The sequence below is a fragment of the Polypterus senegalus genome, chromosome 17, assembly GCF_016835505.1.
Source record: "Polypterus senegalus isolate Bchr_013 chromosome 17, ASM1683550v1, whole genome shotgun sequence".
Lineage (NCBI taxonomy): Eukaryota > Metazoa > Chordata > Cladistia > Polypteriformes > Polypteridae > Polypterus > Polypterus senegalus.
The window spans coordinates 77,354,108-77,371,980 of NC_053170.1; the positions used below are offsets into that span (position 1 = coordinate 77,354,108).

The 17,873-nt window shown below is 35.3% G+C and overlaps 1 protein-coding gene across 4 annotated transcripts in view; it reads left to right on the plus strand.

Moving 5' to 3' along the window:
* macf1a (microtubule actin crosslinking factor 1a) overlaps positions 1 to 17,873 on the plus strand; it is an 826,555-nt gene that overhangs the window by 722,420 nt on the left and 86,262 nt on the right. For all 4 annotated transcript variants that reach the window (XM_039739817.1, XM_039739818.1, XM_039739819.1 and 1 more), the window contains 12 exons: positions 611 to 842; positions 949 to 1,175; positions 1,359 to 1,481; positions 1,562 to 1,663; positions 1,754 to 1,855; positions 2,134 to 2,307; positions 2,663 to 2,818; positions 2,908 to 3,105; positions 3,714 to 3,842; positions 6,343 to 6,516; positions 13,059 to 13,214; positions 13,927 to 14,133. In XM_039739817.1, coding sequence (XP_039595751.1) covers positions 611 to 842; positions 949 to 1,175; positions 1,359 to 1,481; positions 1,562 to 1,663; positions 1,754 to 1,855; positions 2,134 to 2,307; positions 2,663 to 2,818; positions 2,908 to 3,105; positions 3,714 to 3,842; positions 6,343 to 6,516; positions 13,059 to 13,214; positions 13,927 to 14,133 — 1,980 coding nt within the window. The remainder of the gene's footprint in view (positions 1 to 610; positions 843 to 948; positions 1,176 to 1,358; positions 1,482 to 1,561; positions 1,664 to 1,753; positions 1,856 to 2,133; positions 2,308 to 2,662; positions 2,819 to 2,907; positions 3,106 to 3,713; positions 3,843 to 6,342; positions 6,517 to 13,058; positions 13,215 to 13,926; positions 14,134 to 17,873) is intronic.

Below are 17,873 nucleotides of genomic sequence, written 5' to 3' on the forward strand. Positions count from 1 at the left end.
TATTTCACCCTAGTGTTTTATTTCTTTTCCATACTTAGTACTGTATATACACACACTTAAAGCAAAAGCATTATTTACATAAAGCAATTCTGCATGATTAAGACATTTACATTTTTCTGTTGGAATTGGCTGCTATTACTCTTAATGAAATAAACTGTTAATTATTTGTTCTATCAAGATCCTTTCAGTTTAAACTGAATCCTTTCAGTTCACAAACCATCCATTCTAGATATGTTTTAACTTGGCATAATGTATATGGTAAGTGGAATGGAATAACCCAATTGTTAGTTTATTACCAAAATACAATTAACAGAAATTATTTTAAAATATAATATTTGCTTGGAAATTAAAAAAAATACTGTGTTCTTTTGGTTCATGTTGGGGTGGCTTGCTTGGGAGATAGCATCATCGTCTTTATGAAGAAAAAAAAACAGGCTTTTAGTATAGCCGAGGAATCATTGTGGCATATACAGGTAACAATTTGCACTGTAGATTTTGCATATGAATGAGTATGTGATAGAAACTGAGAACAATCATCGGCTTTTGTATAGGTTTGATAAGTCTAAATAAAAGGCTTAACATTTTTGATCTTTTGTTTTTGTAATGTTAGTTCCACGATAAGATAGAACCAATGCTTGAGACTTTGCAACTTATGCAAAGTCGCCTCTGCCAGCCCCCTGCCATTCCAGCTGAAGTGGACAAGATTCGTGAACAGATTGCAGACAATAAAAACATCAGTGCAGAGCTGGATAAGCTGCTACCCTCCTTCCAAACACTTAGCCAAAAAGGTGGTGAACTCATTAGAAGATCTCAAGGGCTAGAGAAAGAGTCTGCTGTCAAATGTAAGATTTAAATTACCATTTCTTGTTGATCATCCGGCACTTAGAAAGTTTGGTAATGTCTTCAACCGTTAATTATCTTTTACTTGAATCTTGCTTGTTAACACAGCTATAAAAAAACAGCTTGACATGCTTTCATTCTACTTCGAAGACATCAAAAGTAAATCAGAAGAGAGAGAAGCAAAACTGCTTGATGTTCTAGACCTTGCAGAAAAGTTCTGGTATGACATGACAGCACTACTCACTACTATTCGAGACACTCAGGATATTGTAAGAGACCTTGAAGATCCAGGGATTGACCCATCACTCATCAAGCAGCAGATTGAAGCTGCAGAGGTTGGTATCCATGTTGGTTTAACTGCTATGTGACACCCTACAGTCTCAAAAATAAATGAATATTTATGCCATTGAATTGGTCCATGCCACCTTTGGACTTGTTGAGAATGTAAATGTTAACACTAAAATATGTATTGGAAGCTCTTTATTTTTATTTTTAAATATGTGATCACATTTTTTTAGGCAATTAAAGCAGAGACAGATGGTTTGCTAGAAGAACTGGAATTTGTTCGGAACCTTGGTGGTGATTTAATTATTTCTTGTGGAGAAACTGAAAAGCCAGAAGTTAAGAAAACTATTGATGAGGTTAGTAGATTAATGATCTGAATGTTGTTTTTCAATAAAAGTAACAGCAAATACGTAAATGGTTATATTATACTTTTCAGATGAATCAAAGTTGGGAGAGTCTTAACCGGACCTGGAAAGAGCGCATGGAGCATCTTGCAGAGGCCATGTCAATTGCTGTCCAGTATCAGGATGCTATTCAGGTAAGAATAATACAAGAACTCCGTCCTTCATTAAATATAGAAATTTTGAAGGCTTTGCTTTATTTGAAACTCATTTTTCTTTGATTCTAGGCAATGTATGACTACTTGGACAATGCAGTGATCAAACTGTGTGATATGTCTTCCGTGGGTACAGACATTGATACAGTGAAGCAGCAGATTGATGAGCTGAAGGTAGAGATGGTTTCATTTTTATTTTTCAGGATATACATATATAGTTTATTTTGCTCTTAAGTGTTAAGTGGAGCCCTGTTAGCAGAGAGTCACAATAAAAATATTCTTTATTAACATTCTTACATTTTGGTCAGCTGTTTATTCAATAATGATTTAAATGTACTTAATGTTGTTGAATGCTTTATTTCTGCTGATGCTTGGAATTCATTCCATATTTTTTCATGCAGTATTTTTGACTCTTCTTTCTCTAACTTGAATATTTGATGTTTAATCTTTAGGTATTTAAAGAAGAGGTCTATCAGCAACAGATTGACATGGAGAAGCTGAACCATCAGGGTGAGCTCATGCTTAAGAAAGCAGCTGATGATACTGACCGTGACATCATCCAAGAACCTCTCACTGAGTTGAAGCACCTGTGGGATAACCTGGGGGATAAAATTGTACTCCGGCAGGTAATCTTAAGTGGTGGACATCAGAAAATTCAATACTTTCTCACTTGAAGCAAATAAATATGCTCAAAAAGAAGTTTAAGGAAGTTCTGAAGTGTTAGAGGACTGCCAAATAGTGCACAAAATTGATATTGTATCCAATTCTATTATATTTTAGTAGATAGTTGTAGGACAGCTACTGTACATGATAAGTTAGGGTTTTGGCATTCTTTGCCTAGAAGTGGAAAAGTGCATTTCGGTTCTATTTTGGTTAAATAATGTAGAAGCTTTGTGAGGTGGATGCATTGTGAATAGAATAATATAGAATGGAAAAATACACTATAATTCTTATATTGTTTTTTTCCCTGTTTATATCCAGCACAAGCTGGAAACAGCTCTTCTGGCTCTGGGGCAGTTCCATCATGCACTCTCTGAACTAATGTCCTGGTTAACACACACTGCTGAAATGTTGGACTGTCAAAGACCTGTCAGCATGGACCCAAAATCCATTGAGATTGAATTGGCAAAGCACCATGTAAGTTAATATTTACTATTTTCTCATCTCATTTGGAACTGGTACTGGGCAATAAATAATTCCTAAATCAACCTCCCATTGCTTTGTAGGTGTTACGCAATGATGTGTTGTCCCATCACTCTACAGTGGATAGTGTGAACAAGGCTGGCAATGAACTACTACAGTCCAGTGAAGGAGATGAAGCCAGCCACCTGCACAGCAGCCTTAACAGTATGAACTGCAGCTGGGAAGCAATTTTGCTTAAGACACAAGAGAGACAGCAGCATTTAGAAGCAGCTTTACAGCAGGTAATAATGCTCACTTTCAGTCCCCTCCCATGTCACTAAAATTCTAATAGTCTATTAATTTATAAACAGTTTAAATCAAACATTTCTTAGTAGTTATAAATATCCTTATTTTACTGGTTCTCCTTTATTTTCTGTTGTTTATATGTCAGGTTGGAGATACTTGTTTTGCATTTGCAAAAAGAAATTTATGCACATATATCACTTGGGAGGTGGGAAATTTTGCTTTCAGTGATAGATGAGAAAAAAATCTCAATAGTTTCTAATGTGTCTGAAATAAACTTCAGTATCTCTGCTAGGATTTAAAATGTGTGATTATAATAAGCATGTATTAGGATCTGCTTACTATTTATCAAGTATCTATTTTATAATGAGAGTTTTTGCCTTGTTCACTAGTGTCTATATACTTTAGTTCTTTATTTATTATGGGAAAATTTATTTTTTACTCTGCTTTTTAATGTATACAATGCTTTCATGGAATCTTACCATTGTATGTGAATGTATCACATTTTGTACCATGTGTGAATTGTTCATGAGATCCTAAGTCCCATAGTCCACAGTGAGAATTGGTTGAACATTTCTTATTCACTTTGTAACTTTGTTTTGTCTAGGCCGAGGGTTTCCATGGAGAAGTTGAAGACTTTCTGCAGTGGTTAAGAAAGATGGAGAGTCAGTTGTATATTTCAAAACCTACAGGAGGATTGCCTGAAACTGCTAAAGAGCAGCTACAACAGCATATGGTATGTGAAACTTTTGATATCCACAAGATAAGACAGTGCATTGGAATTTTACTCTTTTAGAATGCTTTTCTAATTTGCATTAGTTAAACAGAGTACAGCTAATATTTTTCATTAATAAGGGAGGATTTTTCTCAATGTATTCTCACAGTAATAAACCAAGGCTGGGAAATTATGGGTTCATACATTATTTTTAAAAATGTGCGTCATAAACTGCAGAAAAGTAGTGATTTACAGAGAAAGTGCACACCTCATAGATTTACATACAAAAATTAAACTTGCCTTAGAGCAATCCCTAATATGAATCCACATTTACATTATTAAACTTATAGGTGTACAGCAATAGAAATAACTGCATTATACTCAAAACAATATACTTTAAAAAGATATTTTAAATTAACATTGAAAAAATCTCTTACTCTAATTGTACTTTTGTTTAGTTCATATATCTACAGGGAATTCAGAAAGTATTCAGATTGCTTCACATTCTGCACACTTTACTGTATTGTAAATTTTAAAGAGATAAATATGCAATTTTTGCCTGTCAATCTTCACTCAAGATCCCAGGTTGTTTTTACAGAGGTCTGTAAGTTATAAAAAGTCAAAAACTGAAATCTCATATTTCTTTAAGTATTTAGACTATTTGCTGTGGCACTCAAAATTATGGTCAGATCTGTCCCTTTTGCTGTAATTATCCTAGAGATGTGTCTAGAACATTTCTGAAGTCCACCTATACCAAATTTAGTTAATTGGACACAGTTTAGAAAGAATCACACCTATATAAGTAAGGTGCCAGAATTCACACCACAAGTCAGGACAAAAACTAAGTCATGAAGTCCAAGCAAATCTTTGTAGACGTCTGCTATAAAATTGTGGTAGGGATAGATTTGGGCAAGGGTATGAAACCATTTGTAAAGCTTTGTGTTTCCAGGAGCACAATGGCCTCAATATTTTTGAAATGGATGAATATTGGAACCATCATGACTTTTCCTAGACCTGGCCAGTTAGCCAACTTGAGTAACTGGGCAAGAAGGACATTTGTTAGGGATATAACCAACAACCCATTGGTCACTCTAACAGAGCTTCAGAAGTCCTCTGCTAAAATGGGACAATATGTCAGGAGGACAACCATCTTGGCAGCGCTACATTTATCAGATGTTTATGGCAGATTAGCTAGACTTAAGCCACTCTTGAGTAAAAAGGTATGTGACAATTTACAGAATTCTGAAAGCATAAGGGATAGATTCTTTATTCTGATGAGATAGAAATTTAACTCTTTGGGCAGAACTCCAAGCACTAAGTGTGGTGAAAATCAGACAGTGCTCATAACCTGCCTAATACAATTCTTTCAGTGAAACATGATGATGGTAGCATCATGCTGTGGTGGTGCTTCTCAGAGCCAGAGACAGGAAGAGTGGTCAAAACTGAGGGATGAATGAATGGAGTTAAATACACAGAGGTTTCGAAGAAAACCTGCTTCAGAGTGCACACACCCTCAGACTAGGGTGACGGTTCACCTTTCAGCACGACAATGACCTGAAGCATACGCTGGAAGTTTCCCATTCAATCTAATAGAGCTTAAGAGGATCTGCCAGTAAGAATGGAATAAATTGCCCAAGTACAGATGTGAAAAGCTTGTAGGGACTTACTTGAGAAAACTCAAAAGCTGTAATTGCTGGCCAAAGGAGCTTCTACAAAGTACTGACTTGAAAGTCTGAATATCTTTATGTATGGAAGGTTTCAGTTTTTGATTTTTAATGAATTTGCAAACCTTTCTGAAAACATGTTTTCACTTTGTCATGGGCAATTGAGTACATTTTGATGTGAAACAATGACAAATATATCCATTTAAAATTAAACCTATAACCCATATAGTGTGCAAAAAGTGAAGGGGTCAGAAAACGTTCTAAATCCACTATAGATTAGCAACTCAACCAGAATTACATTCCCTGTAGCAAATTCTAGAGCTACTGTTGTCTAACTGAGATCAAATCTCATAGCCTATCAGTTACAATTTGTTCTTTTGCACAAATCAATCCTTCTAGAATTGGAGTGGTATTTACTACAGTGTATTTCAATCATTTCACTATATTACTACCATAAGGCAGCTTGGTATTAACAGAAGAAAATTTCATTTTGAGAAAAGCACATGTGAACTTTTGGATGTGCATAGACCAAAATATAATTAAGGTGTTCAATGTTGTGCCACATTATGATTACTAGAAGATTCTTGGGGTCTTGTTTTCTCTCCTCATCAGCCTCTAGTATTTGTAGTATGGTGCAGGAAAATATTTTGTGACTAGTTACATATGTTCTTTTCCAATTACATTATTCTACTTGTTTTTTGTTTTATTTTTAACCCCTTATTTAAAAAGTGAATAAATTATATATAACATAACCTTTTATAATTGTGTGGAAGTATCTGAATTTTCTAAGGGTTTTTGAGTGAGACAGCAGCATGTCTTATATTTCCAAGTGAACCCTTTTCTACTCTTCTTTGTAGGACATAAAAGCCCAGTTCAGTACAAAGGAGGAGTTGTACCAGCAGATTATGGACAAAGGTCACCACATTATAATAAATCAAGATGATCCAGCAGTGGGATCAAACACTAAAACCAATCTTGCCCTTCTTGAACAGAAGTGGCAAGCATTGAATACCAAAATTGAAGAAAGAAGGGTAAGTGTTGCACTGTATTTTAGTGTGGCTGTTTCCATTTTCATACCTATAATTGCATTATTTTAAAAATAAATATAAAATTTCTCGCTCCAGATTTTAGTTAAATCTCTGGTGTTTCTGTGCACATGGTATGTTTAACCTCAGCCATCTGAGCAACATAAACATTCTGAAAATCTGTACTTACAGAAGCAGTATGAATAATATACACTTTTAAAATTGTAATTTAATATTAGGATGAAAAATGTTTTATAATATAGGTTACTCTAATTCACTGTTTAATGTCTTTAAAACTGTTTTGTACTTTATTTAATATATAAATAATAATTAATGACCTGTTTATGTGTGAATATTTAATATATGTGAGCATTATTTCATTTTTGTTTTGTACCCTCCCCCACCATAACCTGCTGTCTATGGTTGAGGAATGAAAGCTTTAGATTCATCAAAAATTTCAATCTCCAGTATTCCACGGAACTCAAAGTTTTAGGGTTCACTGATACCAAAAACATTAATATATTTATATGAGTGTGTATGTGTTTCTGTGTGTCACAGTTTCTTAAAGATGGTCTATAACTAAAATGACTGGACGGAAAAATGGCAAACTCGAATCTTAAGTCTGTTATGAGATGACGATGTGCTGATTAGTTTTTTGAGCCAAATTGTACAAGAGAAAGAGGCACTCTAGAAGAACCCTCAGATACATGTACATATGATCAGAAAGATCAGCATCAGAGTGGTAAATAATTACTGAAGTGTTATAGAATAGTTCGGGTAACTTGCTTTCTAGGGCACAAAGCCTACTGTCGTGTGAGCGCTGAAGTCGAAAACAACGGAAGAACTTAAACCCAATTAAAGTAAAAATAATTTCTTTATTCTTAATTCTTGGTGAGTAGAGAGAATGTGAGACTGCCTCTTTCCAACTCAGTCAACTGATTTGGATTTTGGCAGCCTATCTAAAGTAAATCTGTTCTCTCTTTTTTATCCTAGAAAAGAAAAAAAACCCTAGCAGTTCATTCTGAGGTTATACATAGCTTAGGTTAAATCTTAATTTATGATATACTGGAATGTTCTTAAAACCTGAAACAAACAGCCATTTGCATTCCTAAGGAATACACCCTTCTAATTGTACACACTTAGAATCAATTTAAACATTCTTATAGTCCATAAAGATCTTACATTCTTCACAGGGTCTTCTGATAGTATCAGAGGTCAGCCTTTCCTATAAATGATAAAGGTTAGTCCCTCCTTTTCTGCATAAATCAGGAACAAATCATATAGCTCTCTGCAGCATGATCAACTCAAAACACAGACCTTGATATCTGTGAGTTAAATAATGTTTTCTCTTCCTCAGTCGCTCACATCTGAATTTTTTAATTATACTTTTAAGAAAGCACAGTCAAAGAAGGAATAAATAAATAAATACATAAAACAGTTAAAATGTAATCAGTTTTCCTTGATTTGAACTTGAAATTAAGACATTTGAAAACATTTTAGCATACAATATAGTGTTGGATGCTGTCCAGTTCTTTCAGTTAGAGCATGTAAATATTAGAATATTTAGATATTATTTATGTGATAAATTCAAATATTTTATGGAAAAATAGAAAACCTGCTTGATAAATATGGAGAAATATTGGGAACACAGCAGGAATTTGTGCAGTTAAAAATAGGCTCAGATGAAAGTCTAAATTTGTGACCATGAGTAAAACCTAAGCAAAGTTTATTTGGTACTGATAAATAGTAACATGTATTTTGGCACTAGTAGGATGGTAAAGAACTTGAGACAAAAAACAAGATTTTTAAAATGTACCCTTTTGAAGTTGCACATGAAAACATACTAGCAGGAAGTCAAAGTAGTGTTTTTTAAGTAGGTTAATAGTCTGATGTCATCAGGCTCTCATTATATTATTCTTCCGCATCAGGTGCTAATGTAAGGAAGAAAAAGATTTAGGCAATATTTTGAGTATGGTAAGGCTAACTGATTAGAATGATGCATTAAATAATAATGATACATTTTATTGTTTCGCACCATTTATGAATTTCAAGGTCCTCTTACAAAAAATAGTCAACAGTAATATTAAACTGTAACATTAAAAATACAAATGTTAAAGCATAATTAAATAACACTATAACCTCAACAGAGCCAACCTGAAGAGATGAGTTTTAAGAGCAGCTTTGAATATTGGAATAGATTCCAGCGGTCTGCAGGATAGGATGGCACAAGATTATGAAGGAGTTTGAATTGTGACAGCAAGACTTTTTAAAGGGTATCTGATGGGACAAGGGAAGCAAATGATGCTGAATAAGTGCAGGTGTAGAATGTACAGTGAAACTAGAGCATAAAATCCATTCTTCTGAGTTTCAGTTGAGTTGAAGTAGATAGAAGATGTTTATTGGGAATGCCAGCCAAAATAGCAATGCAATGTTATTCCATCTCCCCACTGCCGCTGAATGTGCACAGTTCTCCCAGCTCATGTCTTGATTATCTGGGAGTGAAGTACAGGAGTTTTAGAGTGGAAATAATAGATTGTTATTTGGAACACATTTCAAGTGTATTCCGTTTCTACAGTAATCTGTGTAAACACGTTGTTAAAGCAGAAACTTTTTTATATTTTAGTAATAAATGACAAAATGTAAAAATAAACTGCATTAACGTGTGAAGCCTGAAGTCCAAAGATCAAATAAACACTTTCACAAAAGGTTCAAGGATGATGCAATAGCTTCTGTGGCGCAGTGGTAAGAATTGCTGAATTGTAATCAAGAATCCCCGGTTCGATCCTGACTGCCTCGTATATTTAACATTTTGAGTAGTGAGCTGCTCTTACTGTTAATATTATACAATAAACACATACATTTGATCTGCATCTGTAATAGCCGCTATTTATTTATAGTGCTTGTAAAAGTTAGTGTTTTTTTTTTTTCTTTCTTTCACTTTTATACTCTGTCATGATCACGATACATACTACCGCCCCTAGGGATCTGACGCTGTTAGTACATTCTCTGATCCTGATGGATAAAAGCTGACACACAAACGCTGGTGAATCTGCCTTCTTCGTATCTCACTGTCACTTGATTTTTTTTTATTCAGTTTTATTGAGTGTTCCTGCTCACACTGAATTAGTATGAACCTTATGGTCCATGATGTCAAAGCCGCGCTGACAAAAAAAAAAACAGACAGAGACATAGGTATATATGAAATTTGGAATTATTAATTTTATGACCTGTATAGTACATTTCGGAAAACATTGTGGCACGGATGCAACATTATTCATATTCACTCGCATAACATCTTGTGATTGTAATCAGTGACTGCGTGTTTTTTTTTCCTTCCCAGTCTTGCCAGTCTTCACATTTTGTTGCATGGTGGTGTTTCTTTTGTACTCCAGGACATGCAGAGGAAAGAATAGTACAGAGAAGTCAGTTCAACACTATATGCAGTCACCAAATTCAAATGTTAACAGTTCACACACACGCAAGGACCATCCTTCCTACATTTAAAACATGTACCTGTTGCAGTGTACACACTTCTGTCTATTCTGTGGTTCCTATTACACTGAAGAGGCACCTGACAATCACTGAGTTTGCTTTCCTGAGGTAAGCGGCTTTCTTGGAACAGAAGCTTGTCAATATTGCATCCTCCTTTTCTTTTTCAATCGCCTTTTCTGGTAAGAAGCAACAACGAAGTTCCTCTGCAATGTGAGCCATGAACACTCTTCTTTTCTCTGTGGACCTCATACATGCCTTGCATAGTGCATGTACGTTTATCGCCGCCAGGTCAAGCTTGTTATAGCACAAGCAACCAGCCACCTGTGTGTTCCTGCTCGCACTGAATAAGCTCACGCCTTCTGGTACAATAGTCAACACAACATGGAGAAAAAAAGAAAGAGACAAATATATGTGACATTTGGTGTAAATTTATAGTACTTGTAAAAGTTGGATAATCAAGGCATGAGTTGGGAGAACTTTGTGCATGTTCTGCAGCGGTGGGGGGATGGAATAGTAGACTGCTTGCTGCTTGTCTTGATTGGCACATTTACAAGACAAAAAACACTGATGGAGAGGTGCGAAGGGATTTAAGGTGGGCCAGATTTATGAGTTTTTTTGTAGGCTTTGGTAATTTTAGTATTAATGTAGGATGTAACATAGAGATGTTTAGCAACTGAAAATAGGAAGTCTTGGGATCATTATTTATTTGAGCAGTAAAAGAAAATAGGTGTTAACGATTTAGGTATGGCAAACATTTATATATAATCCATTTATTCTTAGTCTTGTTCTTACTCTCAGTGTCAATTTAGACCCTGTAAGGAATAATTGAGTCTTACTGCTAAAGTTGGAGAATGTTATTTGTCATTCATGTACTAATGTCATTGAGGTCAGACTTTAAAGGATATGATTAGGTTCAGTGGGCGTGTAGAGCTGTGTGTCATAATCAGCATAACAATGAAAATTAATATTGCAGTGAAAAATAATTATTACCTAGAGAAAGAAGGCAAATAGTAAAGAGTAGTGGCCCCAATACTAAGAACACTGAACCCTGTGGTACTTCATAGCAAATTAATGAGCTCTTTGACTAGTAGTTCTGTTTTTGTACATACTATCTTATGAGTGAGATATGAAGCAAATCCCCACTTGTAAGTACTCAAAAGTTGAACACTTGTTCCTTAATAAGCTCATAGAATATAGTATAAAGACTGCTGTGAGTTTATAAGGATGAGAATCAAGAGTAAACCAGAGTCAGATGCAAGAAGGAGGTCAGTAGTGAAATTTCAGTTCTATGTTTGGGATGAAAAACATTGAAATAATTCAGATTGTTATTTTCAAGATATTGAAGTTGAGATACAACAACCCTCCCAAGAATTTTGGAAGGGAACGGCAAATTCAGAATAGACTGATAGCTACTAAAATTGTCTACAGTCTACATCAGGTTGGTTTTGAGTTAATATTAATAATAATTCATTTATTTATATACCACCTTTCCCATGCTTGAGTTGGGCAGTTTTCAGTGAGGTGCAGACTGCACCAGTGGTAATGGAGGTGATAGTTATGCACTTTACCACAGGAACAATAATAGGCTGGCAGGCTTTATTGTAGGAGTGTCCCCACAAAGCTACCAGACTTGCACAGAAATGGTTGCAGATCTATTTGTCAAGTCCTGTCAATTTCCAACATAATGTAAGTGCATTAATCGTAATCACTACACGATAGGTTTATGTGATACCCAAAACATATTATCAACACCTTGCCTTCAACAATATACATTTATTTTTGACACAAAACATCTAAGTGTGCTGTATATGCAATACACAAATAATTATGTTAGTTCACAAATACTTTCTCAGGTGAAAAAGCATTTTTATTGATTTGATTTTAAAAGTTACAACCAAGACACAAAGTAATAAAATTATACATACCTGTCTAGTTTGTGAATTTTGGTAAAAAAAAATGTTGTTAAATATTATTTGCATAAAATGTATTTCCCAACATTAACAAAAGAATAGTTTTAGCAACTAAATAAGCATTTTCCACTATTTGTCTCACATGTTCAGTCTCAGAGTATACTAGTAGATTCACATGCCATTGCTTTTTTGGTTTTATGTGTTTATTAATTTTTCTATAATTAAAGTAAGGAAGTTAAGCAAGTAAGTCCATCCAACTTAAAACACACATACACACTGCCATTCTTAGTAGGATTCTGAAGAAATGTAGCATAGGATACCACAAGACATTTTGCCTTACATAATGTAATCCCATATGGTGTCTCTCCGTATATAACTGAGACTTGTGCAAAAATGTGAAACCAAAATGGCTAGAGTATAGAACATTCCCAAAAATGTATAACCTCAGGTGTCCATCTGTTGATTGTCTTCGGAAGGGGTATCATATTATGTATTACACAGTTTCAAATGGAATATGTGTGGATGGTGTAAAATTTATACCTGTATCTTGATCAAAACTTGCCTGTATAACAAACAACAAAACAAACTACAGTAGCTCTTCTGTGGGATCAGGCCAGAAGGGGCAGCTTTTGTTCCCCACATGCATCAATGACTCTTGGGCGCACATGAACCTGTTAACAAGTTGTACTTCCTTAGACCACTTTTGGTAGGTAGTAGACACTGCATACCAAAAACACCTCACAAGACCAGCTGTTTTAGTGATGCCCTGACTTAGTTGTTCAGCCATCACAATTTGGCATTTGTCAAAGTCACTAATATCCAGACTCTCGTCCATTTTTTCTCCTCCTAATACATTGCTTTCAAAAACTGTTCGTTTTCTGCCTCCCGCCCCTTTACAGTTGTCATTGTCGTAGATAATCTGTATTATTCATTTCACCTGTCAGTGGTTTTAATGTTCTGGTTGATTGCTGTATGTTATTATATGGCCAAGCAGCTGCTACGAAGCAACCCTGATTATTTTCTGCTGTGGTACCATATTTTAAACAAATGGTTGACCACAAGGTTCTTGATAAATTTAAGGTTCTGTGTATAGTTTAACAGGTGCATTACAGCTTTTGGATACTTTTTTCATTCTGTCTCAAACAGGACAAGTTGGAAGAGGCTCTCTGTCTTGCTACTGAGTTCCAGAGCTCTTTACAGGACTTTATAAACTGGCTTACTCAAGCTGAACAAAATTTAAACTTGTGTCAACCTCCCAGTTTTATACAGGAAACTGTGTTATTACAGGTTGATGAACATAAGGTGAGAAAAGTAAAGAGGAACTGAGAAATGTTCTGCTTTAGACTATGTCACATTACATTACTTATCCAGTGATTTTCATTAGCCTTCATTTGCATAATCTTAGTCAGTGGCATACTCCTGTGAAGGGCAGTCACATAGTCTGACATACCCTGCAGCTCACTCCAATTAGTCTGTAACTCAGGTTTCGTTTTGTCTTTAGTCGTAAGGGTGGACTCACTGTATGTGAGAGCTGACAACCACATGAATGGTCACACTGTAGTACAATGTATATAATGGAGCAATAAGAAATAAGGAACATGACTGATTTGGACCTCACAAAAAGAAATGAAGCTCAACTGTCTGCGTCATATTGTATGTACCATGACAGATTGGAGAAAAAAAAAAGTCAAAGATTGCAGTGGAAGTTGCAATAGCTAATAACCCTGCATACACCTCCAGCTCCATCAGGCAGTACTCTATTAGCTGCCAGAAAAAGAGGCAAGCTTGACTGTGCAAGTCATTAAATGTGACATGGGCAATGATTTTTTCGTCATTTATACTGGCATGGTCCGGTTACAAGATCAGTAACCGCGGGTAGACAAATCTTGACATACTCCAGACTAGAAGTTATGTAATGTGACATTGGTTTTCGGTCCCAGTGGGTCTTATTTTTTACCTTTGTTATCTTATCTCTTTTGTTAGTTCATATCCTTTTTTTCTCTTTTCCTGCTAGCAATTTGTTAATGAAGTTAACACTCATCGTGACCAGATTATGTGTCTTGACAAAATGGGGTCTCATCTGAAGTTTACCAGTCAGAAGCAGGATGTGGTACTGATTAGGAACCTTCTGATGAGCATGCAGTCCAGATGGGAGAAGGTTGTGCAGCGCTCCCTGGAAAGAGGCCGCAGTCTAGATGAGGTCCGCAAGAGAGGCAAACAAGTAAGTTTTTCAATAGGTTGCTTTATTTTTTTCGAGTTTTTATTGCATAACACACGCTTGTTTGAAATGTGTTATGTAATTGAAAAAAAATATTAATGAAGGGTTCCTGATAAGGGGGAAAGTGACCTTAGCAGAAGCATTTGACACAGCATGTTTACACTGTGTGCACAATTATTAGGCAAGTGAGTATTTTGACCATATCATCATTTTTAATGCATATATTCCAACTCCAAGCTGTATTAACTTGAATGCTTATTGGATTTAAGCACGTCAGGTGATGTGTATTTGTGTAATGAGGGAGGGTGTGGCCTAAGGAGATCAACACCCTATATCAAGGTGTGCAGAATTATTAGGCAGCAAGTTTTCCTCAGGCAAAATGGGCCAAAAAAGAGATTTAACTGACTCTGAAAAGTCAAAAATTGTAAAAAGTCTTTCAGAGGGATGCAGCACTTTTGGAATTGCTAAGATATTGGTGTGTGATCACAGAACCATCAAACATTTTGTTGCAAATAATCAACAGGGTCGCAAGAAACGTGTTGAGAACAAAAGACGTAAATTAGCTGCCAAAGATTTGAGAAGAATCAAACGTGAAGCTACCAGGAACCCATTATCCTCCAGTACTTTCATATTCCAGAGCTGCGACCTACCTGGAGTGCCCAGAAGTACAAGGTGTTCAGTGCTCAAAGACATGGCCAAGGTAAGGAGGGCTGAAACCCAACCACCACTGAACAAGAAACATAAGTTGAAACGTCAAAACTGGGCCAAGAAATATCTGAAGACAGATTTTTTTCAAAGGTTTTATGGGCCGATGAGATGAGAGTGACTCTTGATGGACCAGATGGATGGACCTGTGGATCAGTAATGGGCACAGAGCTCCACTCCAACGTGGAGGTGGGGTACTGGTATGAGCTGGTATTTTTAAAGATGAGCTAGTTGGACCTTTTGCATTGAAGATGAACTCAAAATCAACTCCCAAACCTACTGCCAGTTTTTCGAAGACACTTTCTTCAAACAGTGATACAGGAAAAAGACCATGATTTTTATGCAGGCCAATGCTCCATCACTTGCATCGAAGTTCTCCACTGCGTGGCCAGCCAGTAAAGGCCTTAAAGATGAAGGAATAATGACATGGCCCCCCTTCCTCATCTGACCTAAACCCTATCGAGAACTTGTGGGCACTTCTTAAACGCTAGATTTACGGGGGAGAAAAACAATACACCTCTCTGAAGAGTGTCTGGGAGGCTGTAGTCACTGCTCCACAAAAAGCTGATCGTTAACAGATCAAGAAACTGACAGACTCCATGAATGGAAAGGCTTATGACTGTTATTGGAAAGAAGTGTGGCTATATTGGTCATTGATTGATTGATTTATTTTTTTTGAAATGTCAGAGATGTTTATTTGTAAATTTTGAGGTGTTTGTTTATTATTCTCACTATAACAGATGAAAATAAACAAGTGAGATGGGAAAATTTTCATTTTTCCTTTAGTTGCATAATAAATCTGCACACTAATAGTTGCCTAATAATTGTGCACACATATGTATTCCCCTGATGATGTTCACACTCACATTTCCGTTGTGAAACATTCAGGTTTCAGGTTTATTAACATTTTGGATTGACTGATAGCACTGTGTTTGTTCCATATTAAAATTAATCCTCAGAAATACAACTTGCCTAATAATTGTGCACACAGTGTATTTTAAATACTGTAATCTTTTCAGGAGAGGTTTTGCAGCAAGTTGATAATTGCCATTTAAGTATTAAAATAGTGTAGAAACCAAAAATTAAAACATTTAAGATTTCTGGCTTCACCCAAAAGATTTGTATTCAACATGAATTAGTGACTTATTTCATGTACATTGCACTCTGTAAGAGTGTAGCATCCCAACTTGGTTTGGTTCGGTTCTTGCCTTGAGCCCAGTGCTACAGGAATATACTGCATCTCCAATGAATTTAAACCAGGATTATAAATGTTATAAATAGTGATTTTTTTTTAATTATTTATTTAAAAAGCCCAGACAAGAAGTGGTAGTTGAGTGATATTATTATTAGCACTAATATTTCACAGTTTCTAACTAAGGCTCCCAGCCTGCTTGCAGGATGAAGTTTGCACATTTTTCTCCAAGATTCTCTTGGATTATCTCTGATTTTTCCCAGTGTCCCAAAGATGTGGATGCTAGGTTTGACAGTTGAATGTATGCGGGGATGAGTGTGGCCTGCAGTAAACTACTGTCCTATGAAAGGAGTGGTTCTTGTCTTAAGCCTGGTGTTGTAGTAATAGTCTATAGTGACGTTTAATGCTGTAATTAAATATTTAAATATAGAGCTTATTCCTGCACTTCATGCTTTAAGAGAGACTGTGGCTACTTTTATTATTTTCTCTAATAACTATTCGGATGTAAAATGCATTTAAAATGTATTTGGATTAAGGTTTCCATTCATTGTCATATCATTATAGATTTTTTTAAGCCAAATTTTCGTTTTTAGCCAAAGGCAAAACTAAGTGAAAAACACTGGTGATTAATCCTGAAAATGAAAGTTCATAAAATATTTTCATAGTACTTTTGATTTATGATTAAAATGATGAACAGATTTAATGTCTACATGTAAAGGAATGTTTCACTCAAAACTGATTTTTTTTAATATGCCGCTTACTCAGTATGGTTTATAGTGATTGCTAAGAAAATATTTTTATCTCATTTTTTGTGGGGAATGGAGATAACATTTATGACCCACATTTTCATTCATTGGTCAAGAGCCTTGTCTTCAATTTCAAAAGATCAGCCTTCATTTTCCAGAGGTATTTATTTTCCAATATTTCAATATTGTGAGCATACAACTTGATGACATGGGAATAATACTTCATGGATACCAGGAGTTTTTTCATTGATGTCCTTGATATTGTTTGATGTTGTCCAGTGCTGGTTCTTTCAGAAACACTGTTATCTCCACTCTTCATGAAAGCACGAGATTTAAATTTTCAGTACATGAACTAAGTAACTGCTTTGCCGACACATTATATTGGCAGTATTACAAGAAAAAAGTGATGACGAAGAACTAGAAAAGAATGGCATATCAAAATTGACAGTGGTCACACAGCTTAAGAAAATACAGTACTATTTTACAAGTACAGTTTGCAAGATTAAAACAGGTTAGGACAGTTGACTTTCATAAGCACTTCACAATGTGTGTTTTGTTGTCATAGTATCCTCAGATATTTTAAATTCACTAAATATTGTGCCACAGTTAGGTAAAAGTTCTGCATGAATGGTGTTCACTGTTAGGTACACACCAAGTTTCAACTAATAATCATAAAAATACTTGATCATTTTTGCTTTTGCTGTTTCATGACTGTTTTCAAAGAAACTTTATTAATGCATTTTCAGCACACTGCTAAAAATGAAATACAGCTCAAAATTTCATTCTTTTATAGAATGTTATGAAGATTTTTTTGTTTGTTTTTTACTAAGCTTTACAAATACCTCCAAAATTCTTCCTGATCTTAACTGACCTAATTAAAAAGCAAAATAATATAATTCAAACAATAATCAACAGCTCTTTTTATATTTATTTTTTTATATAAGATCAGTCCACTTACATGTACACTTTTGGACATTTTCAGAATGTGATGTAATAAAACTATAAAATGAGATTTAAAACTGTTGTTCAATGATGTACTAAAACAAAAGGCTTGTGACGATGCGGGTTCCACTCCATGCTCCCATCTGGCTTTTTGGGAG